The sequence below is a fragment of the Oryctolagus cuniculus genome, chromosome 3, assembly GCF_051225735.1.
Source record: "Oryctolagus cuniculus isolate XC-2025 breed Fujian yellow rabbit chromosome 3, ASM5122573v1, whole genome shotgun sequence".
In the NCBI taxonomy this organism is placed as follows: domain Eukaryota; kingdom Metazoa; phylum Chordata; class Mammalia; order Lagomorpha; family Leporidae; genus Oryctolagus; species Oryctolagus cuniculus.
In genome coordinates this window covers 38,079,302-38,104,214 of record NC_142869.1, presented here as the reverse complement: position 1 = coordinate 38,104,214, position 24,913 = coordinate 38,079,302, and the positions used below count along the sequence as shown (strand labels likewise).

At 49.4% G+C, this 24,913-nt stretch overlaps 1 protein-coding gene across 5 annotated transcripts in view; it reads left to right on the top strand.

The window, feature by feature from the left end:
* Positions 1-24,381, top strand: part of CDK15 (cyclin dependent kinase 15) — a 105,257-nt gene extending 80,876 nt beyond the window's left edge. For 4 of the 5 annotated variants that reach the window (XM_089330061.1, XM_051849290.3, XM_070070378.2 and 1 more), the window contains 4 exons: positions 1,788-1,836; positions 7,584-7,723; positions 19,238-19,380; positions 21,525-24,381. In XM_089330061.1, the coding sequence (XP_089186187.1) occupies positions 1,788-1,836; positions 7,584-7,723; positions 19,238-19,347 (299 nt within the window). In that variant the 3' untranslated portion in view covers positions 19,348-19,380; positions 21,525-24,381. The remainder of the gene's footprint in view (positions 1-1,787; positions 1,837-7,583; positions 7,724-19,237; positions 19,381-21,524) is intronic. The other variant, XM_089330060.1, reaches the window with a different exon arrangement.
* Positions 24,382-24,913: the final 532 nt, after the last annotated feature.

The following is a 24,913-nucleotide window of genomic DNA, read 5'->3' as shown; positions in this document are numbered from 1 at the left end:
GAAATTCCAAAGGAATCCAGTCGTCCCTCGCTAGGCACAGGGGATCCGTTCCAGGCTCGGCCTCCATGGATAGCAAAACCCACAGATGCTCAAGTCTCTTAGATAAGCACCGTCATCTTTGCATATGTATAACCTACGCACATCTTCCCGGATCATTTAAATCATCTCTAGACTACTTAGAAGACGTAATACAACGCAAATCGCTGCTTTGTGTATTCTTTAGGGAATGATGGAAACAAGCCCCAAGGCAGGTATTTTCCCAAATACTTGTATTTTCCATCCACGGTTGGTTAAATCCCTGAACACAGAACCTAGGGATTAGGAACTGATGGCAAGGGCTGGTTACATATGCCTTTTATTCATATAATAAAGTTGTGTGAAAACAGGCATAGAAGCAGAAAGCGTGGTTACCCATTTGCACTGCCACTATGCTCTGAGGATCTCCCAAGTCTTTCTATGCACAACCCAACACGAATGTCTGTATTCTCCAAATAAGCTTTTGCCCAACTATGACTAAGTTCTTCGTTGTGATACACAGTCTTGGTTTATCCTATTTGTATAGGAGCTGGGAGGAGAGATCTCTAAGACCAAAGCAATTACATCATTCCCGACCTAAGACAAATACCAGCCAGCAATATCATTTTACGCGAGAGCTGAACTGCTCTCTGAGAGTGGAGTGGGAAAGATGGGGGATTTGGTGAGGAGCAGCATCAGCGTCCATCCTCCACAGCCCCTCCCGAGGCCTTGCCTAGAGAAAGCATTCAATCCGTGAATGAGAAATTGTTCCCTTTCAGAGTCGGTGCAGTTGGGGTTAAACAGTGGGTTAAATACTGTCAATGCCAGGGATAATAGAAACACATGTACCCAAGTGTAAATGTTATAGAGTGCGCCCAAGAAAATTCTAACTTCTATTATCGCCCACTTTGGATTATTCCAACCAGGATTCATTCCCGTTTTTATTTCATGTGGCATAAAACGAGCCCCTCCCCTTCCACTGTGTCTGAGTCTCTGAGACACTGTGGCATGACTTCATGCCTGCATGTCTGCTTTGTTCTCCCAAATGAATTGTAAAGTCGGCAAGGGAGGGAGATTTCTTTTACATTCTCCCCAGCACTTAGTTCATGCTCCGCACTGTATGTGTTAAATAAATGTTGACTCTTCTGAATAGGAGGTGGTCTTCAAAAAGTTCATGGAAAAAGGCATAGTAGGAAAAAAAATTGTGCCTGGATTTCAATTTATTTTTTGCACCAAGATAAATTTAGCTCTTGAATTTTGCTTTTCTGCAAACTTTTAGAAGTACCTTTATTATCAGTTTGCCGGGGTTGCACTTGCCAAGTCCCACCGAACGTATGGCCTGGCAGTTCTGGAAGCTGGGCGGGCTGAAATGGAGGCGTGTGCAGAATTGAATCTTCTGAGGGCTGCGGGCAGCATCTCTCCTTGGCTTGCAGATGGCTCCCACCTCTGTGTGTTCACATCCTCTTCCCTTGTCAGGACAAGGCCAGTCGACCTGGGCCACCCGCACGACTTCATCTTAACCCATCCCGTCTGCAATGAGCCCATTTCCATAGACACTTTCAAAGTATTTGGAGTTAGGGCTTCAACATGAGTGTTTATGGAAGGTGTGGGGGTGGGGGTGGGGGTGGGGGAGGGAGCACACAGTTCAGCCCATAATGGTTACCTAAACCCACCCCATTCAGATGCCAGAACTTGGGAGATGTGGCCTTGGAAGGCATTCATTAGCCCACGTGCTGCCTAATGCATGTTTGTTTCTTCATGTGCATTTCCAGAATGGTTCCACCTGCCGAAGCCTCAGAGCCTTCAGAACGTCTGTGACAGGTGGGCATCGCTTTGGAAAGTCACCCTTAAGCAGGCTGGAGGGTCATCTCCCTGCACAGCAGCCCCTGAGCCCCTCGAAGTGGGAAGACGCCCCCGCCAGAGCCAGCACCCCTGGGAGTGAGTCTGTTCCGTCTTTCCCTAGGAACCATTTCACTTGCAGTGAGTTTGGTCATTAAAATTGCTGTGTGCCCCTCCGCCACGGCCCAGGCCCTGAGAACCAGGGTGCACTGGCCTGCGAGCAAACCTAGTGGGTTTATTCTTCTCTGACACAGAGAAACCAAATAACCTCATTGAGTGGCCCTTGGAGGGGGACTTGATTCATGGAGGTCATGCTTTCCCAGGCCCTCTCTACCCAGTCTCGGCTCAGACCAGGGCAGACTTTTATTACCAGCTTTCAACAAATCCCTAGTTTTCTTTTGCAGAGTAAAACAGATAATAGAGACATTCCGGGAATAGCTAGCTAACTAAGCTGTGCCAGGCAACGTCGGGGCCCAGAAGAGCGGCACTGTTTTCGGACAGTGACCAATTACAATAACCAGTATTATTTGATCTGAGAGTAATTAGCCGAGGCTCTGTTCTTTTTGCTTCAGTGAGGAGGCAAAAAGGGCAGTGGGGAAAACATCAGAGACAGGAGAAACGAGCTCAAATGTCAAAGCAAAACACACTCTCGCAGGTGGGGAGGGGACGGCGAGGGGGGAGGGGCTGCCCCCGCCCGGATCCCGGCTGAGCACGTGACCGCCATCCTCGCCTGGAAGTGTGGTGGCGGTGGCCTCCCCTGTCCCCCTGCTCACGCGCTCTAAAAGGCTTCCACGTCGTGCAGTGAGCACCAGGGCGCACACAGTGAAGCACGTGGGGGCTCGTGGAACTCTGGACAACCAAAGGCCTTTTGACCCAGAGGGACCTGCGGTAACCGGTAACCGGAATTCGCCATTATTTGGAGTCAGGTGCCCGGGAACAGCTCTTTACCATTTCAGCCACAATGGGCAAACTGCTTGCCAGCCGTGGCTCACTGATGCTGAGCTGGAGAGATCTGGACTTCAGCACGTCTCTGGCTTTCTTTCCTTTTGCTCTTGGCTTCCAAAATCAATGGTAACTCCAAACCTGCAAACCACAGTTACACCTGCTGCTGCTGCTGTTGCTGCTGTCCCGTGGCTCTGCCCCCAGCCCTTCCTTCCAGAGCTGAGCGGGACTTGAACTCTCTGAATATCCCCATGACACTCATCACCTCGACCCATTCCCTTGCTCCTGGCAATTTCTGCTTGCCTTTGTTCACACTTTTGGCTTCTCTCAGTTCAAGTCTTCAAAGCAAAGAGTCACGTCTAGAGCGAGCCACAGGTGGCTACTTAAATTATTTTAAGTTCAATTTAAAATGCGGTTGGTCAGTTGCACTAGCCGCATTCTGAGGGCTCCTTAGCCATGTGTGAGCGTGGCTACCATATTGGATGGAGCAGACATCGGAATAACTCTATCACAGGAAGTGATGTTAGATGGTGCTAGCCTAGGTTAAAAATGCTAAGCCCTGTGGAAAGGACTAGCGTTAGGTGGGAGGTGTACTGTGTGCCCAGCAGATGGCTGCATATAAGAGAATGATTACCTTTAAAAAAAATAAAACAGACTTGCGCATCTTCCACTGCTTTCCCAGGTCACGGCAGAGAGCTGGATTGGAAGTGGAGGGGCTGGGTCTTGAACCAGCACCCATGTGGGATGCTAGCACTGCAGGTGGCGGCTTTACCCACCACGCCACAGCACCAGCCCCACATGTTTACCTTTAATCCTTCCAAATGACGTGCCTGTGCCAAAGAGAACTAAGGCTCAGAGTCGTTCACCAGCATCCTCAGGGTTGTCCAGCTAAGCTAGCGGCGGAGACAGGCCTCGCCTGATCCTCGGGTCTCTGAGTGAATGAGCCGCAAGTGTGGGGGACCGAGAGCAGCCGGGGCGTCCCTGGCTTTCCTCCCCGATTCCTACAGAGCAGCAGTGGAACCGTGCACAGGCCCGGGAGCAGTTCTCAGGGCCTTGCGACAGCTGTGACGGTGACCTCTTCACCGTGGACCTAATAAGTACACACTCAGGGTTTAGACGGACGAACTGTAGGACAGCTTATCCAGGGCGTTTCTTCCTGGGGCCGGATGTGCAGCCGCCTCTGGGTATCTAACTACACAGATGCGAAGCTCCTTGTAGAAAAAAAGTCTGTACATTTCAGTGTAGATGCAATTTTTTTGTTGTTCAAGATTGATTTCCTATCCACAGTGGGTTGAGTCCCGGCTGCAGAACGGGCAGATACAGAGGGCTGCCTTCTCGTGGGCGTCTACTTTACGGCCACATCCTAAACTGAGAGCATTGAAAAGTATGCATTCTATCCCTGCCCTTTTCTTCTTTCTAGGGGAAAAAAAATCAGAACTCTGTCTCGCTCACGGTGGCAGCCTCATTCTGCACCACAAAGACCAGTGGCAGCACGGGGAGTGGGAGAGCTGGCTTGTGTTAAGAAATTCAAACGGTTGTCTCAGACCCCTGAGCGCCTGAGATCTGAGATGTGTTGGGAGTTGGGTTGGTAGACTGTGTTTCGTGCAGTCACAGAGCCTGATTTTCCTTTTAGCCTTACTGTTTGTATTTTCATCCTGAATTTTTAAAAATTACATAGAGAGGTCCCAGCACCCATCACACCTTTTAGACTCACTGCCCAATTTTAAGCCTTCTAGTGACTTTTATAAGCCATGTGGCCTGTGGCAGGTCAGGCCGGCTGCAGTGGAGTGGACACGGGCTGGGCCACTCGCAGAAATGGAGATGGCTATGACTCTCTAGAGAAGAGTGTCAATCAAATTCTTGAACCACGCTGTTAACCCTGAGGGGTTTTCGATTCTAAGAATCTATCCTGAAGAAATCGCGGCACGTGTACACCAAGAGTTCTCTTTGAGGGCATTTGGCACCATGTGATTCAAGTAGTACTCCTCTCCCCGCAACAAGGAGACAGCTCAGAAAAGGCCCAAGTATCCCAGTGTGATACAGTCATGAAGACAGCACCCTAGGAGTTACCGAGTCGCAGGAAGATGATCCAGTCGAGTGGAAAATGTAAGCTATAAAAGCATACAGCTTGATCCCTTTTTCCTAAGAAACAACAAAAAAAGTAATCTGCATCAAAGTAATGGACTAAAGAGAAAAGTGAACCCCAAAATGATAGTGATTGTCTTGGAGCAAAGGGGGGCCTCCCCGCGTGTGGGATACAATTTTCCGAGTGTTCTGCAAGGCATACGTATTATGTTGGCGATGGAACTCGTATCTCTCCTTGAAATGCAGCTAGAAAGAAAGGTTCGTCCCAGGAGTCTCTGCCTTTCCCACCCTCTCGCTGCTTGGGTGGGAGGGCTCTCCTCACCGCCAGACACTGCTGGCGAGCTCAGGAGTGAACCTCGCGAGGCTTGCGGTGTTAACGCGTGGCCTCTGTGGACAGGTGCTGGGAGGCAAATTCACTTGCACGGCTTACAAGGAAGGGGGTGCCCCTAGTACCTCCATCAGCTTCCCCAGACCCCTGCTTAAGCACGGACTAAGGGAAAACAAGGTCACGTTGCGGCTCCAGATCCTCATCAGCGAGTGGTTCTAAGCCACAGTTACAGCGGCCAAGTGGCCTGAGAGAAGACGTAGATGATTGGGGTGGCGATGGCCGACAGCCACGCTGCCCCCCCCACCTCCCCACTCCCCGCAAAGCCCAGAAATTCCTAGTTAACCAGAAAGTCTGTGAGGCTGCACAAAGTGGATTTGAGCTCCAGTTTGGGCACACGTCCCCTCCCCCACCCTCCTGCCCAATAGTGTGGACGGAGCAGCTATGGTTTTTTTCCCATGAGATTTTCCCAGCCTTCTCCCTCCAACCACTCCCCACCCCCCCACACACACCCTGCTTCCTGGGCCTGCAAATACCTGGACCGGGAGCCCTGGCTGCAAGATACACCTGCCAGCCCTTCATCAGCTCATAAGCAGCCCTATACCCAGCTCCCTCGCTCCCCTAACTGACCTGGCAATGTATGAGGGCTGGGGATTTACACATTTCTTCTCCGACCTGGCTAGGAAGCCAAGGTAGCTTCCTACCTTGGACAAGCAGTTTTATGTCATGGGAAATAGGCACCAGAAAGTTTCTTATGCAAATCACATGCAAATCTTAAGCAAATCGCAACTCTCCCAGCATCCCTGCACCCTGGCACCTGGAAGGCAAAGCGTACCTGCTCTTCCCTGCTCTGTGTTGGGGTATTTGACGCTAAGTCAGCCCATCTATTTGCACTTGACTGGGGATCTGCTGAGGTGTTTCCTGGCCGGGCAACCTAATTCTGAATGGCAGACATGAGGCCTGTGGTTGCTTTCCAGGATCCACATCATCCTGTCTCTTGCGGCTTGCACTTGTAACCCTCTCTGCGGGCTGTGCACATGGGGTGGCCTGAAATGATTGGCAAGACTTTCAAACACTTGCTGAGTAAATAGGGAACAGGAAGACCCGCGGGCCTGCAGGCTACCCCACCCCCTCACCCTCCCCAGTGTCACCCACACCTGCCCCTCCCTGCCTCTTAGTCCCAGACCAGCTGAGGAGCCTTCATTCTCTCTGCTGAGCATTCTCTTCCCCGCCACCACCCCTCTTCCTGCCGAGCACCTCAGATTTCTGCAGGCAACGCCTGTCCCCAAAGCTTCAGCTTTCAGTTCAAATGCCACTTCCTCAAGGAAGCCTTCCCTGACTGCTTCCTTCCATCCCAGAGCTGTGTGGGTTCTGACTGCTGTAACACAGTACCTTAGCCTGGGCCAGGCCATGTAACAGCAAGCCTGGAGGCCTGGAGGCTGAGAAGTCTTGGGTGACGGAGCGATCCGTGAGTGTAGCAGCAGACTCCGGCTCTGGGCTGGCTGTGTCTGCCGCACAGATGGCCCCCATCTTGGGCTGTCCTCACATGGCGGGAGGGGCCAGAGGGCACCCTCCAGCGTCTTTCAGAAAAGGCGCTCATGCCATTCACGAGGGCCCCACCGTCCGGCCCTCTGAGAGGCTCACCCTGTTCCTAGCGCGGGCCTGATTGTGTCCACCACCCTCCCCACCTTTGGAGGGCCTGGCTTTGCGGCTGGATCGTGTAGTGAGGGTTGCCGGGATACAGCCTTGCTGGGCGTCTCCCAGAGCCAGCGTCAGTCACCGAGTCGTGCATTCAACATCAGATCACCCTGAGGACTTGTCCCCCCGGGACTTGGGTACTTCATTCTCTCTCTCTCTCTCTCTCTCTCTCTCTCTCTCTCCCCTCTGCACTGAGGAAGCCAGTTGGCTAACAATTGTCGGGAACTGAGCTTCAGCATCCCTCCCCCCCCCCCCAGGCGTCATCCCCTAGAACCGCCTCTCTTCGCCTCCCCCCTCCAGGATCCTCCACGTGCTGTCCCCAGCCTGGGACAAGCTGTCCACCTGGCTTTTCCCTGGTCAGAGCTGCTGCGAGTATAGATTGCTGTGTCTGTACTGATCGTTCTGCGCCCTTGATGTGTGCAGGGTGCCCAGAGACAGGGTGGAGGGCGGGGATGCTGAGATTTTGCCCACCTCCTTTTAGTCCCAGGGTGGGGGACAGGGAAGACGTTCAGTATGGGGCTCCTTTTCCCGCCGCTGTCCACTTGCGCCATCCCAAGAAAATGCGCCTTGAAACATCCTTCTAAGCTGCCATAGCCTCTGCTTTCTGGGTTTGCCCCTTGATTTCTGAGAGGAAGGGCGGCTGCTGGAGAAACCCTCTTTTGCTTTGCCACTTTTGCAGGCTGGGCGGGGCTCCGGAAGCGGAAGACCTGGCCTCCCAGATGCTGAAGGGTTTTCCGAGAGCCCGCGTCTCTGCCCAGGAAGCACTTGGGCACGATTACTTCAGTGCGCTGCCATCCCAGCTGTACCAGCTTCCTGATGGTGAGTGGTGCGGGGTGTGTGTGTGTGTGTGTGTGTGTGTACATCTGGGCGTGCACCTGTCTACCTGTACCTATGTGTAACGTCTTGGCATCCTAAGTGATTTCTCTTTCTCAACACCAGAACATCCATAGAATCTGCCCCCAGAAATGAAGTTGAAGATGATTTCCGCTCCTCTCCCCGCCCGGAGGGGGACAACAACCTCTTGCCTGAGGTTCAGATGAGAACTAGAACTCCAGAGCACTGGTAGGGAGGGGGTCAGGACCCTCTTGCAAGGCAGCAAACTTTGCCCGTAGCCCCACTTCCATGGAGAGCCTGGAGCAGATCAAAGTCGCCTCCTCCAAGCTGTTTACTTTAGCCAGCGTCTGCCAGGGCAAGCCAAACCAAAGCTTTTCACAAGCCCCTTCTCTCTTTCCATCCAGAGTAAGCTGATAGGCGACATGGATATGTCACGAGAGGAGAGCTGGGCCTTCCTGCTGGGTAACACGATGCTGCAGAAGGAAGTGCCGGCGTGGGGCGCTGGGGGCAGGGCAGCGTCCTCCCAGGCTGGCCGTCCACGGGGAAACCCAAGTTACCCTGCCCCTGCCCGGGGATGCGCCACCGCCTGGGCTGGAGGTCGCCCTCCGGATCTGCCGTCTGCCGAGCGGCCACCACGTGGTGGGCGCTCTCCTCGCGTTTCTGAGATCACGGCCAGGAAGGATTCTGCGGAGGATGTGGGCAGTGGCTGACCCGGAGCGGGCGTGGGAGCCGTGGGCCACCGTAGCTGGGGTTTCTTTGAAAACATCCAGCGGTCCATTGAGAACAGTCTGAGGGAGTCCTAAAGCCGGAGCAGAGGAAGGCGAGAAGGAGGGAGAGGGCGCTGAGATGGGAGGCGGCCAGGCAGCGGGGAGGGAGCGCCCGGGGGCCAGCTGGGTGAAGAGGGAGGCAGACTGAGGGCTCCTGCAGCGCAGCTGGGCTCTGTCCACATCGCTGTCCTGTCTGCGTTCGAAGCTCCAAGTCTGGGACTCGTGGAGGTATTTTATTATTATTTGAGTGAGTCATTTAAGATCTCCAAAAATAACCATAATCATACAACTGAGGTTAATGTCTTACTTAACCCGCTATGAAGAGCCAGTCATTAGAATTTATTAAGTTGCCATTAAGTGTCAAGAACACATGAAGTGCTATAAAAAGTTGAGGAAAACAAGAGCCTTGGCCTTGGCCTCAAGGATCTCATGAAGTGGGCGGGGAAGAGGCCGAGGGAGAGGCGACAGGGCACCCGTGTGCACACATTCGCACAAATCATATCTAAGCAGCCCGCATCCGAGTGGGGTGGGCGGCACGTGTCCAGCGCGCCCGTGTGCAGGGGCTAGAGTCGTGCCAGCGAGATGGATTAGGCTGCAGGTGACTCTGAAACGCGCTCTGCAAGGAGAGAGGGGCAGAGCGTGGCGTGGGGCTGGAACACACGGCTCAGCAGGCCGCGTGGTGAGCCTCTGCCCGCACGGCAGCCCCAGCGCCCCCTCCCCTCCCCTCCAGTCCCACTGCCCTCTCTCTGAGTTGCTGAGGCTGTCCGCTTTCTTCTCTCTGGCTCGGGACTTCTTTTACCACTTCATACAAGTGTCCACGCTTGGGTATCCACGTGCGCGCGTGCGCACGCACACACACACACACACACATCCTTCTTTCCACTTAAAGAAACTTCTCCCATCAGCCCTCCTCCAGGCTCTATTATTCCGCAACCTGAGAGCTGCTACAGAGCCTCCAACTTTCCCCGGGGCCCCAGCTTTGCCTGACAAAGGGTAATTAGGAAGAAAATCACTGTCCAAACTGATGTGTGCTGAGAAACGGGTGGGAAGCAAAGCCACCAACAGAGGGGGCCTGGTTGGGTGTGTGCGTGTATGTGTGTGGATGGGCTTGTGTGTGTGTGTACCTGTGTGTGTGTGTCTCTGTGTATGCACGCGCGCGTGAGAGCGAGAACCATCTGTATTCCTTCTCTGTTCACGCAGCCACAGAGCCCAAATCTACTTTGACACTTTTAGAAAAATGAAAAGATGGAATCTTACAGGAGCCTGCCTGCGCTGGGGGGGAGCTGAGGAGTGCTCACAGCAGGGGGGGAGTTGACTTTTCTTTATACATATAGGGGTTTTTCCATGCAGAGTTTAAATTATGCCTGATAAAAGGAGTTTCGTGGATGTTTCAGTTCTTTCAAATTCTCCTGGCTTCCTCCCAATTAAATGAGGTTTGTCAAAGCCACAGGGCTCTGCTGCTGCTGCCTCGGCGGACAAGCACTTCCTGCAGCGACATCTCGAATCCCTGAGGGAGAAGATGAAAGGGCCGGTGCCAAGAGACAGGGGCGGGCGGGCGGCGGATGAGATGTTTGTGTGCGTGTGTGTATGTGTGTGTGTGTGTGTGGCTGCGTGTTAGCGTGTGTACACACACACACGTGTGTGCATGTGTGTGGTGGTGGGGTGTAGAAATGCAGATAGGGACAGGTTCATAGGACATGGATGAGCAGATAGGAAAAGCAAAGCTACCAGCAAAATTGGAAAGAAAATTAGGGGAAGAGAGAGAGAAGCTGCTAGGGCCAGTTTGTACACCTTCATGACAGCGGTCCTCACCAAGGGCCCATGCTGTACTCAGGGAGGCATTATTTGAATGGCAGAATTAGAGAGAGAAAGATATTCCCATCTGCTGGGGCTGGACGAAGTCAAAGCCAGGAGCCAGGAGCCTCCTCCTGGTCTCCCACGTGTGCAGGGGCCCAAGCACTTGGACCATCCTTTCTTAGACACATGGGCAGGGAAGCAGAGCAACCAGGACTCAAACTGGTGCCTACCTGGGATGCCAGCATCATGGCAGCAGCTTTATCAACAATGCTAGCTGCAGTGAGCATTTTTCTTTTTTTTTTTTTTATTTTAGATTTGTTTTATTTATTTGAAAGAGTTTCAGAAAGAGGGACACACACACACACACACACACACATACATCTTCCATCCACTGGTTCACTCCCCAGATGACTGCAACAGCCAGGACCAGGCCAAGCCAAAGCCAGGTCTCCTGTGAGAGTGGCAGGGCCCAAGCACTTAGGTCATCTGTTGCTGCTGCTGCTGCTGCTTTCCCAGGCACATTAGCAGGGAGCTGGATCGGAAGTGGAGCCGCCAGGACTGGAATGGGATGGGTGTGTTGCAGGTGGTGGCTTAACCCGCTGTGCCACCATCCTGGCCCCTACTCAATGAGCAACATCTTGGGAGTCTCCTGTGCATACAGAGAGCACGTGCCAGGATCCCAGTTCCCGGCTGCAGAGACACAGATCCCCATCCCTGCGGTGGGCTGCCCTGGGGGTGAGAATTGTACAAAAAAATAAGACACGTTCTTGCGGGTGATTCGTAAGGAGAGTTTCCCCGTTTCCCCCATCATAGCCATGGGGGAGATTTTTGCACCCTGGTCGCATTTCAGTACGAAATCATTTAGGGGCTTATATTTACATCATTTTATTATTCTGGCTGCAGGATAACAGAGTTGTCACTTTAAAATATATTCCATTTCCCCTTTGATCTGGAAGATGCCAGCTCTTATTGTCTGCCCTCTGAAGAAGACAATTAGAGCATGAAACCTGTGACTGGGAAATCTGTGGAGAGAGGAAGGGCAGCCTAAAATCCCGCTGAAAGCGTGGTTTAGAAATGCCCCCCAAATGAAGCCGTTGCCCGCATCCACGCACATCCATTTTCATCAAGCTGTGAAATCCACAACCATGCTTCCCCTAGGTGGTGGCAGTCAGTCTAGAGCCAGGGCAAATTCCCCGGAGGGTTATCAGCCATGAAAAAAACACACACACACACACACACACACACATAGGAATTCCAGGCTCCGAGGAAAAGCCTGAATATGAGCATGGCCAGCACATGGGAACTTCCGCCAAGTCCTGACATTCTCCCTTATTGACTCTTGCACACCTGAAGAAACATTGGTTGGAGGAGAAATTATTGGGAGTCCCTCTCAAAACACTCCCGCCAGCCAGCTAATTGCTTTCGCAGATGGCCAGGGAGGCGCGCTTCTCACCCAGGCACCAGGTTTCAGGCACACTCGCGGTCCTCGTGGCTGAGCCAGCGGGGCCGGACGGCAGCTGGGGCAGCCACGACCTAAAATTAGGCCCTTGGCAACTCTGTAATCTTAGCTGCAGGTCCAGCCTCTTCATTTAGTTCCCTTTGCCCTCAGCATGAACTTGGGCTCTGGGAAAGGAACACTGTTTAATGATGGGGGTGGGGGCGGTGGCCAGGGAGAGTAGAAAATCATTAAGCTGCCCCTTCTGGAAACTGGCTCCGCTCTGTGCTCACCGGAAGCCTTCCAAATGTTACCCTTGGAAAGTTAAGACAGATTTTGGAACGCAGCCATTTTGAGCTTCAGACACTGATCCAGAAAAGTATTTTTTTATCTGGGGCAGTAAATGCCACGTGATTTAAGAGTCTGGTCCTTAAGCCATGGTACTTGATCGTCAAGACATCAAAGGCTGTCTCTCTCTCCCTGGGTTGGTCCCATTTTGCTATCCAAATCCCAGGCTTGAGTCTCTACCCTTGCTTCCTGGACTAAATCCCCCTTCTCCTTTCAAACAGGTTTCGGCATCTTAGGAGCAGGGGGGAAGAAAAACCTTAAAACTTAAAAGCTTGCAATTGTTTCACGAGTAATTTTGCAAAAATCATGTGCCACAGGTCGTATCGCCACCGTGCACTTCTATACCCATAGGGACAAAAGGCAAGGGGCTCATTGCAATGCCCTCGATCCTATCCCAAGTTCTCCACAGGCCTCCCTCCTATCACCCCATTCTGATCTGAGTGAAACTTAGTTTCAGCCTGATAAAATATCTTCAGGCCTTGTTTTAGTATTCCCCCTCTAAGGTATCTGAAGATGCCAGCAATCTCTCTTCCCACCAGTCACTTCCATCCCAATGCCTTTAAATTCTTTGTTTCCAAATAACAGATTCTGTATCTCCCACTTTTAGTCATTTTGCTGCCCTGTTCTGTTCGGGATCCCCCCCCTTTTTTTTTTTTTTGCTCATCTGTAACTCCAGTGGGGGACATTCATTGTCCCCTGCTTATTCATTGAAGGTTTCCTGAGGGTCTATTAGGTGTGAAATTGACAGCACAAAAGCTAATTAGTCATGGACCCTGCCCTCAAAGAGCTTCCCGTCCTTAAGGAAATGAGACAATGATAGCAACAGCTTCGGACCATGTAATCCCGCTTAAGGCTGAGTGAGTGTCCTGAGGAGGTAAGGATAGCTCCCGCTGTGGGGCTGCAGGGTGATTTGTGAGTGGGTCCTGAGAGAGGAGGGTCAGATGGTTGAGGGGGAAGGGCCTCAATGTCATGTTCCTCTTACAACTGCCCAACCTCCTTCTGAGGTTGTCGTCTTTTCAGTAACAGTGGCACAATCTTAACTCATACACCATCAGAGTTGTTACTCCATCTGTGTTCTTCCAACAATGTAGACTTTAAAGAAAAAAAGATTCATTTGTTTATTTGACAGGCAGAGTTATAGAGAGAGAGAAGGAGAAGCAGAGAGAGAGGTCTTCCATCCGCTGGTTCACGCCCCAAATGGCTGCAACAGCCAGGGCTGGGCCTGGCTGAAGCCAGGAGCCAGGAGCTTCTTCCAGGTCTCCCACATAGGTGCAGGGGCCCAAGCACTTGGGTCATCTTCCGCTGCTTTCCCAGGTGCATTAGCAGGGAGCTGGATGGGAAGTGGAGCAGCTGGGACTCCCAGTTTAAGCATTCTTTACCATGTATTCATAAGCTTAGTTTAGCATTTTGCATGCTTCTGTAGGATTGCAAACCTGGTCTGTGTGTTCCTTTTATTATCCATTCTACTTGCAGTGTCAGGGTTTGGGGAACGTGGGAAGAGGGAAGGGCGTTCTGAGTCAGATCTGTTGATTCTACGCCACTTGTAAGAGTCGTAGATCCTCAGACTGACTCCCTCGTCCTGACACAGCCCTTAAGTGGGTTGAGTGTGTTAGCACTCTGGGCTGTAAGAGTCTCCAAATGAATGTCCATCTTTCAAGAAAGAGTCAGAGGGCCTTGGAGCAGGAAGGACTCTGAGGCACCCTGCTGTGGACCTTCATCGCGTAAATGAGTCCCTGCCACCCACAGGAGAGCAGTAGCAGCTGCCTTCTGTTGGACATCCAGGCACCTGGCACAAATTGCCCATCACTGTACGTGCCAATGGGTGAAGTGGCGATTATCATCCCCACATTACAGGTTCCGAAACAGAATGAGAGAGAACGCTCGAAGTCCCACAGCCCACCAGGGGTACGGCCAAGCCCTCGTCCCTCTGCATAGGAACTTGCTAGCTCTCCATCTATTTTAAAACCTTCCAGGCAAGAGCCCTCATGTTTCCGGGTGACATGTGTAACACCTCAAAATCACTGGCCCCTTCCTCACTCCCGTCTTAGTCTCTGTTCTTTTTTTTTTTCTATAAGAACTTACACAGCCACTCTTGAGTTTTAAGATTTCTTAACCAATGGCAGCTATTGTTTTTGATTTACTCTATAACTCATACACTGGTATAAGAAAAACACCAATAACAATGGAAAATGAGGCAAAGACATAACATATCAACTTACACAAGAGGAAGCAAAAAGAGCACACAGCACATGGATAAATGGCTTTACTAGGCATTCGGTAAACACAAATGACTGTTAGATCTGTTGTTTGTTCATTTAGCCTGCTGACTCGCAGTGCTAGTGACAAGTGGTAAAGTGATTCTCCGATGATGCTGGCATAAATTGGGGCAACCTTTGCAAAATCCTTATGGCACACGATTCAGGAGCCATAAAAATGGTCACACCCTTCAACCCATTATTTTTAGTTCTAGAAGTTATCCGGAGACACAATTGAATAGGGAGGGAAAATCTCCTAAAATCTAGATTAATAAAAGTGTTTATTTCAGTAAGGCCTATAATGTTTTTAAAAATTATAAAATAAAAGAAATAATTTAAACACCAGGAAAAAAAATTGGGCAAATATTGGCATATTGACTGTTGAGTATACAGGGTCATTTCCCATTTCAAACAACAGGGCGAGAGTTTGGTGCTGCGGTTAAGGTGCTGCTTGGCAGGCCCTCATCCCGTATCAGTGAGCCTGGATTAGAGTCTCAGCAGAGTTCCTAACTCCATTTTCCTGTAATGTGTGTGGGAGGCAGCAAGTGAAGGCACAAGGCGTTGAGTCCCTGCCAGCCATGTGGGAGACGCCAGTAGAGTTCCCACCTGGCCCAGCCTGCTTGTTATGGACATTGAGGGAATGAACCAGTAGATTCCAGATCTCTCTCCATCTCTCTCCTTTCAAGTAAATAAATATTCTTATAAATGATAATTAACAGGAGGGCTAGGTGTTTTGTGCTATGACATAAGCTAAAAGAAACTCAAATACAAAATGGCGTATTATAGCATACCTATGAAAATTATGCCTGTGAACAATCCTGAAAGGTAGTGTAGAAAAAGTGAATGCTCTTCTAATTTAGGGAGATTGTAGGCCCCATTTTTCCTTTTTCTAAGTTTTTGTTAAAATTGGAATTAGATTATCTTCATCTTCTAAGAGTGAGTTAAAACAAGATGGAACAGGGAGTCTGATCTCTGGATTGACAGTTAAAGAATCTGTGTTTTCTTCCTTTTTTTTCTCAATGTAATGTGCAATTTGGCCTTCATAAGCCTTACTTTCCCCATCTGCACAATGGGTTAACACTAGTTTCCTTTAGCCCAGATTGAACAGATGTTTATTTTATAAAGCTTTTAGCTCACTGGATGCAAGGGTTCCTATAAATGCAGTCCTAGGAGAATGGAAAGCGGGAGGGAGAGGAAAAGATAAATAGGCACTAATTAATTTTAAAAGGAAAGATCATCCGCTTTAATCGGATATGCATATGTACCGTGCCCCTAGTCAGAGCTGTAAGTGCACTCCATGTTAGTTAGCAACTTCAATTTAAAGCACTGTGTGATCCTTTGGGCTTTGAAGATGGGAAGCCGATATACATACACATGAGCTAAAATTACCGCGTGGTCTCGAGGATCTGTGCACCCTGAATAATTAAATGCACTGAGCAGCTCCAGCTGATGGACGGATGAAGCAGAAGAGGCGGGCAAAAACCACGTGACAAGGGAAATTCGGAGACATTTTGAAATGAGAGTTTCATCTCTAAGCTTGCTTTTTAACTTGTGTTTTCTCTTTTCGCCATTACAGGCAAGTAAAAGAGATTTGATTATCTTGTTTCCTGTGAAAGGCTATTTAGCTCCTCAATCCTATTAAAGTCACTTTTCTGCACTCCAGTGCACTGAGCCTTGCCCAGGTTATCAGCCCAGGAGGAGTAAATGGAGACACCAGGATCAGATTTCCAAAGCAAGGAAAGTTAAAGCAAAGTTTGAAAGGGGTGACAGCCAACAGCCATGAGCTTAGGGACTCAATTAGACTGAAAGACAACTATCTCATTATCTCATTCTGCAATGATCTAAATACATAAGAATCTAAAAGTTTTAAATAAACTTGTCCTACCGACTGTCTAGATGACTGAATTTCCCTTCTCAAAAAATTTTTGAACACCCACTTTCGTATTTATTTATTCTAAGCGCGAAGCAGCTGCGGTAATTATGCTGTCAGATTCAGTAACTAATGAGGAGTCACCAGGGTGGAAGGGTTTGCATTTGTGAGATTGCTGAAGGAGAGCCGCACTCCGCTTTTTTCTTTCTTTCTTTTACTGTTTTTCTTCACCTCCCCCTTCCTTCTTCTTCTTTTTTCTTTTTCTATGAGTTGGGAAGGAGTCTGCTAGTCCACAGCCAAACTGAAATCCTTTTGATTAACTGGTTGCCTTCCCAGCACTGTTCTGCCAGATAATACCTCTCTCTCTCTCTCTCTCTCTCTCACACACACACACACACACACACATCCTTTCCTGCTTTAGAGGAGTTGATGTTCGCAGGGGTAAGAAAACCTCGGGGAAATCCCTGCATTGCCTGCCACTGTCCCCCAGGCATGAGGGTCCGTCCCCTGAGAGGAGTTCCCCAGCCAGTTTGCACTGAGTCATCTGTGACGTGTGTGCACTGCTGGTTTTAGCTGTGCAATTGTTTATGCCATGACGTGAACTAGAAGAAAAGAGCATGCAGGAGTGTGGACTGTGCCTGTGAGCACGTCTCGTGTGCATCCACAAGGCCTGATGCCTCCCCCTGGAAGCCTAGTAGATCCATGCCCCGCCCCCATCCAGAGGAGGAGCAGCAGCCACAGGTCGCCCCCAGCACCTATGCCTGATGTATGGGCCATGCAAGGCAGGTTTATACCATTCCTTTGCTTGTGAGTGGCCTCCAGCCAATAATGTTAGTAAGGCATTGAATGCTTTGGGTGTACCAATGATAGGAGCATCTCTTTCTTGTTCAATTATGAGAGATTTTGAGCAACCCATGTTTGGGTGAATTGTGGAGAAATGTCCCTGTGGAAGGGTGCCCTGAGCAACTGTCGTGGTGGTGCTTGGGTCATGGTGTGTCTCCTGCATCCTGCTGTTTTTCTCAGAGGGTACCTGTCTACGCCAATGCTTGTAGCAATGGCCACTACTTATTACAGATGTGTTGTAGGGGCCGGCGCCGTGGCTCACTTGGTTAATCCTCCACCCTGCAGCACTGGCATCCCATATGGGCACCGGGTTCTAGTCCTGGTTGTTCCTCTTCCAGTCCAGCTCTCTGCTGTGGCCCAGGAAGGCAGTGGAGGATGGCCCAAGTGCTTGGGCCCCTGCAACCGCATGGGAGACCAGGAGGAAGTGCCTGGCTCCTGGCTTCGGATTGGTGCAGTGCCAGCTGTGGCGGCCATTTGGGGAGTGAACCAATAGAAGGAAGACCTTAAAATAAAAAAAAAAAAATGTGTTGTGTGTCAAAGATGGCTTGCATATATTATTTTCCTTAACCTTATAGCAGTCTGCCAGGAAATCTTATTTTCCCCATTTGTGGATTAATCTCTTACATTATTCACTTTTGGAGAACTTGATCCATAGCTTTAGTATGATAAGCATCAGGAACAAGAGATGCTTGACAAACCCAGGTGTTTATGGAGATGCAAACTGCCCGGATTCTGAGCCAACCAAATGTAGACAGTACCCGACTTATGATGGTTTGGTTTACGATTTTGATAGTGGAAGGAAGTGAAAGCCAGAAGCATGCAGTAGAATCCATACAATCAGGCCACAGTGTCTGAGGCTCTGGATCTGGGGGTTTCACCATCCATGGAGTCCATCACTCAGAAAAGATCCAACCAACCGTATATTTGGGGAAAACAAATTGTGTGTACTACACATAGATGGGCACTTTTCTTGTCATTATTTTCCAAACAATACAGTATCACAGCTATTTACACAACATTTACATTGACTCAGGTAGTCTAAGTAATCTAGAGATAGAGTACACAGGCGGGCTCATGTAGGTTCTATGCCAAGCATCGTGCCACCAGATATAAGGAACTTGAGCACCCACAGATGCTGGCATCCTCAGGAGTCCTGGAACCAGAGACTCAGAGACAACTTGACTTCAGATCTGCAATTCTGACCCTTGCCAAAGCTGATAGCAGACTCTTGCAGTGTTGGGCAGTGGCAGCAGCTGCAATGCACAGTCAGTCATGGGATATGATGGTGCACGACCCGAATGCCACGGGTCCTGTGGCATGGACTGCAGGTTAAGTGTATCAAATGCATTTTCCACCTGCATTGAGTTCATCAGAACGTAAACCCACTGTAAGTCAAGGAGCATCTGTACATGAATCAGAAGGTAAAGTTCATGTGTATTATATTAAAAAAAAAAAAGGATTGATTTTAATTTACAAAAGCTGCACCTTAGGGTCTATTTAAATAGATTGCCCGATGTAGCCAATGGGATTTGAAACTTTTCCAAAACTATCTAGCCCAGCCTGATACTCACACTCTGCCAACATCAGGACCACAGTCCAGAGACCTGGACATGAATTCCCATCACCCCCTGATTCAAGTCCTTTCTCCAGTTTCCCTTCTACTGCGTCTTGCTGTAACCACGCAAGTGTCCTTGGTGCTCTCTCCAACACTTCCCTCCCTCCCTGCCTCCACTCATGCTGCTCCCTCGTCCAGGAATAGCCTCCCTGGAAGTCCTTCGAGGCTCAAAGGGCTCCAAGTCTATGTTTGTCCAGGGCCCCATAGCAGACTCAGGCAGAGGGGTTGTCCTAATTATTTGCACCTCACTTTTGGCCCGTGTGTGTGTGTGTGTGTGTGTGTGTCCCAGTCCTATTCCTAGTTTTGCCAACCTCACACCTAGCTTAATGGGTCGCCCACGTGTTCAGCTAGTAAAAAATGCATTGAACTGAATTAAATAGAAAGCACTTGACAACTATTAGTAGATTCAGTAAAGTGAGTCACACGAGTCAGTATAAATTATTGGCAAATGAATATGGCTCATGTTTTGACATCTCCTCAGGTGACAAATATTACAGCAGACAGGTAGATCCGCTGCGACAGATCCCAGGAAATAATATGTTGGTGCTTCTCTCTTTTCCTCCCTACAGAGGAGTCTTTGTTTACAGTTGCAGGAGTGAGGCTAAAGCCAGAGATGTGTGACCTCTTGGCCTCCTACCAGAAAGGTCACCACCCAGCCCGATTTAGCAAATGCTGGTGAAAAGACAGGGCGAGGGCACCACGACCCTTCCAGGTAAGTGGTCCCAGCAGCGAGGCTCCTGTGGACAGAGCCGAAACGTAATCACTGCCAGGTGGACAGACATTGTTCGCCGAGTCAGACGGCCTCTATTCTGTGCAGAGCTCTAGGGACAGGTGGCCTGGCCCCTCAGGACTGTGTCCTGATGTGGGGAAAAGGGCCTTACCTGTCTCTCCCACACCCGAAGCAGCCAAGGGGCTCCAAAGACAAAACTTGCAGATCACTCAAGACCTTCAGCAGACACAGGGCAATAATGAATGGGAGCTGACCCAGTCTTCCCTTGGTTGGGTGGTTCTCTCAACCGACAGGACAGAATCTGAGGTGAGGGTGACCAACCATCTCAGTGAGCCCAAGGCCCAGGGGTGTTCTGGGATGCAGGATGGTCGGTGCTGAAGTTGCCACAGTCTTGGGTAGGCCAGCACACTTGGTCACTCTGGTGGTGCAAACTTCCTTCCAAGGTAATCCTAAAGAGGGAAGAGTGCGAGGGAGGATTTTCCCAAAACTACTGTATTTTGCCGGCAGGTGCAAGAGGTGAGACGGGACAACTCCAAAGCCTGAGTAGTAGTACAGACACCACTGGAGTCATTCGAGCGCTTCCCATATGAGGGCAGAAGGGACAGGAAACTAGATAGAGGAATCAAGGTGGAACCCATGAGCAGGCCAGCTGGCCAGCCCTTTAGGCTCTATGCCCGACTTCTGGGCATTCTACTACTATTGGCCACCTTCTCGGCAAACAGGGGTTAGCCAGCCTTCCTAAGGGAGCTTTTGAGGCTGGAGGTAACCACTGCCACACTCTCTACCCACCCCTCTCTCCTTAGCGTCACTCCCATGACAGAATTCAACTCCTCGTCACTTTCTCTTGGATCTCTACCTTTAGCTGTCACTTGCCTTCTGGTTCTCCGAAAATGATGTTGCTTCAAAGAACAGGAGAGTGTAGAATTAGAGCTGTTCCCCAGAGCATTTTAGGGAATACTTAAGTTTGTATCTTGAGAAGGTGCAGCTGGAATTAGAATCGGCAATACAATGATATGGTATTTCCCAAGCAAAATACTTCCTGGAGCACTTTTTACTGTGTAGTTGTGCCATTTCAACCATGCTGGTCATGAGAACAGGATGAACTTTCATTGCAATCTATACAGTGAAGTGTTTGCCCCTCAAAAAAATGATCAAAGACACAGATGAAAATGGTCCCAGTTGTTGGTGCTCCTAAGCATTATTGTTCTTTCATTTTTGTTGTTCAGTCTTTTGTTTGACTCAGCAGCCAGGAGACAAGGAGATCGCCCTGTCTCTCTGATCTGCGGGGACCTTCCACAAGGAATTGTTATCTGTGGACATAAATTGGTCACAATAGCAAATCAGCTCAAGGCAGCAGTCAAGCTGGATGCCTGAGCCCCGGCTGAAGAAGGGAGGAAGATGTAGTCTCTGTTGGTGTAATCTCCTGATGTCCCTAGGCTGTGGTACTCAAATAAGGAGATAAAACCAGTAGGGGATGAACCACAACAGGGAAGAACTAGAGCAATTAAACTGTTTAATAAATGGCTTGAGATCCACAAAATCTGAGCGTGCTGGAGTTAAAGAGACTAAAAGCCATAATCGCATGGACACTGGGGGCCTGTAGATCATTTCCACTGGGTTGAATTTATGTTAAAATATTCACTTTTCAGGAGAGTCTAAATGTAAATTGGGGTGTTTAAGAATTGGTAACTGGCAGCGATGCCTCAAAATCAAGACTCTGGAAAGATCTTCAAATTGTCAGTTTCAGGCATGGAAAAAATGTGTAACTGATGTCTACCACAGAGAAGTAGAGGGGAACTGAGGCCTCCTGGGTACTTGCTTACCATACGCCCGATACTCCAGTAGGCACCTTACTTACACCTGTTCTTTCAAAGCTTGCCATGTTGTGAGTGGGTTGTGGTGAGTTACAGCTGCAGTTTGGCCATCGGGAGATAGATTGTGATTATTAAGCTTCTTAGTTCTTCTTATGGGGGCAAGATGCTGCCCCCCTTATACTTCATCACCCCTCTTCTATCAATACTTAGAATTCCCTCACTAACTGCAACAGTGCTTCACAGGTGTTCCTTACCGGATCTGTGCTCTGTTGTTCATGATTTTGAATTTGCTTATTCTTCATTCCCTTCTAGGGCTACATTCCTGCTGTTTCCTTTCTCATTTGCTTCTGCTTCTTAAGAGGCTTCCAACCTAACTCCATGCTGGATCAGAGGTTTTATACATCACCTGTGACCAGGCGTATTTTAAATAGGACGTTCAAGGCAACGGGTGCATCATGCCTGAAGAGAAAGCCGTGGAAGGTTATAACCATTGTCGTCTGCCTGAAATTTAACAGTGATTGGCTCAAAAGGTGGATAGAGACAAAGACAATGAGTGAGGAGGGCTCCTGAGTAATTTCACCCATTTTTCGTCATCGGGGTGAACCCTAGCCCGGAAGGTCCATTTCCTAACAGGACAGGTGCAGAGCTGACAGTTGAGAGAATGTAGAGACTGAGTTGCGGCTTGCAGAGGCCCATCCCTCCTGCATTCACTTAGACTTTCCCCCAACAAAAGGACTGCTGTGGCAAGGAGGGGATTAGTCTAAAGGTTAGAAAAGTCTCCAGGGAAGATGGCTTCTTGGATAAAGTTGTCAACAAAAGAACTTGCTTAAGACTCTTTGTAATGACTTCCTAGGGGGAGCTTCTTCCTCCACTAACTGGATTAGCAGAACCAGTTACCATCCAAGCCCACCCAGACTTTAGGAGATGGAATTAAGCTGTCCCCTACCGCTGGATCGGAATTGTCTGTGGTGATGGCAGAAGTGGCGATTTGGTGGTGGCGAAGATACTGAAGCAGCTGAGTGCAAAGAGTTCCAGAGATGTAATCCAAGTCCTGTTGCACCATCAGACACACCTGCACGCGCACACACACTAATGCTCAAGTAAAATGAGAGGCCTGTCGTGGCGAACACGCGTACCATTTTGTGTGAGGACTGCTTCTGAAAGAAGCCAGGGGAACTCAAATTACTTCTGGCGAGGGATCATTTCAGGAAATCTAGTAGCCTAGAAAACAGAGACCACTAAACTTGCACATCCTTTAGAAGAACAAAGAGGAACTAATTAAGAGAGAACTTGAAAATAGTAATTGTCCACCCACTGTCTGAGAAGAAAAAGTGTATAGAGGTAGTGCAGAGAAATCTGCCCGAATGAATATTTGATCATAGAAAGGCCTTTGAAAAGCCTGTCCAGAAATATCCGAGAGATCACACAGCGAGTCCTGGCTGGTGGGGAACACAGGTGTGCTCTAAGCACAAGGGTCACTCTCCCTGGAGAAAGACTGATGCTGGTTGGCACACGTTCAGTCTGGAGTCCAATTCTGGGCAATCACTTGAAGAAAACCGGGCAAAGTGCATAACCTACGCATCCAACTCACTTTGCTAAGTTCTATTATTAATTCATTCTGTTTTACAAAAGGGGAAACAGAGGCTCAGCAAAGTGAAACCACTCCTGGGTGGCAGCAGGCGAGGGTTCACATGGAGACCTCAGATCTGCTCATCTGCAATGTGTGTGGTTCTTCCAGCAATCACACACTTACCAGATTTGTATCTCATCAATCTGGAAGAGAGAACCGGTATTTAGCACTGGATCATGATTCAGACGACTGAGACCGCACGAGAACCAATGAGCAAGAAGCCAAAGCATCCTCTATTCCTATCAGATGCATCTGATTTGAATTCTTTTAAAGTATCTACAACCTAAGTAAGGCTGTGACTCTGTGGAAAATAGCATTAATATTATCTGACTGTCCCCGGAAAACAAGGCTAATACTTTCAGGCTACGTAAATAAAAGACCATCTTGTATCAAAGAAGGGAAATTGTTTACTATCTCATGATCAAATCACCTTTAAATTATTGTTAGATGCAACTCCATTCATGAGATTTTAAAAGAAACATATTGAAGTCAGTATTTCTTGGGCATCTATTAGTTTGCAGGTCTAATTCCATTTAATCCTCTTAACAAGACCAAGACATAGGTAGGTGTGGTTGGTTCCCATTTTATAAAGAAGAACTTTCAGGCTCAAATATAAGTCGCTAGGAGTTGATGCCCCCAAAGTCTGTGCTTGCCTCAGCCCACCTAGAACTTTGCGCTGCACGCTCCAAGGAGGGCTGTGGGAGAACAAGGGGCCTGCGGGCCAGGGAGCAGGGAGGAGGAGCTGCAGAGTAGGGAAACTCCATGCAGAGAATTAAGAACCCCCACAAAGCAGCTGGCCCTCCGCTGGGTGGTCACGGAGCTAGCACAAGCGACTGAAAGCTCGGGGACGCGACTTCGGCTCAGCAGAAGGCATTCGGGAGCACTTTTCACCTGTCCACCGATGTATTCAATCCCAGACTCCCCCTGCCTCCCTGAAGGCCAGGAAAGCTGTAGGAAGGCTTCTCACATGGGAGATGAGAACAGCTCACCTCTGAGTTTCAAGACTCTCTAGCGACTTTGGAACAACAGTACAGCTGGAATCGTAAAAAGCATGATGCAAGAATGGGTCAATTCGCGTTATTTACTAGAAAAGGATTTTTTCCTAAACTGGAGGTTGACAAGGTTATCCTCTTTCGTCACAAGGGAAGATAAATCGAGGGGGGCACTGTGGTGCAGCAGGTTGGGCTGCCTCTTGGGATGCCCACACTCAATATCGAAGTGCCAGGTTCGCATCCCAGAGTCAGCAGATCACAGCGCAAGAACTTGAGTTCCTGCCACCCGCATAGGAGTTTCCAGTTCCCAGCTGCAGGCGTGGGCCAGCTCAAGCTGTTGTAGGCATTCAGGATGTGAACCAGCAGATGGAAGATCCCTCCCTCTGTGCGTGTGTCTGTCGCTCTCTCTCATCTTTCAAATAAATGAATTTTTTTAAAAAACAAGCAGATATAAATTATATATGTGCTTTCATCTTTTTTCTCTTCTAATTAATGGATTTTCCTGCTCAAAAGCTTAATAAAAATTATATATTACAATTGAAAACATCATTCAAATCTTCCTTCATTCCTTGATGGCATGAAACAAGTACTCCAGATTTTTTTTTATTATTTTATTTTATTTTATTTTTGACAGGCAGAGTTAAACAGTGAGAGAGAGAGACAGAGAGAAAGGTCTTCCTTTTTCCATTGGTTCACCCCCAAAATGGCTGCTATGGCCGGCGCACTGCGCCAATCCAAAGCCGGGAGCCAGGTACTTCCTCCTGGTCTCCCATGCAGGTGCAGGGCCCAAGGACCTGGGCCATCCTCCACTGCCTTCCCAGGCCACAGCAGAGAGCTGGACTGGAAGAGGAGCAACCGGGACCGAATCCGGCACCCCAATTGGGACTAGAACCCGGGATGCCGGCACCGCAGGCAGAGGCTTAGCCAAGTGAGCCGCGCCGCCGGCCATCTTTCTTTCTTTAAATTTATTTGGGAAGCACTCAGAGAGAGACAGACAGACTGACAGACAGAAAGAGCTCACATCCTCTAGTTCACTCCCCAAAAGTGCACAATGGCCAGGGCTGGAGCCATGAAATGGG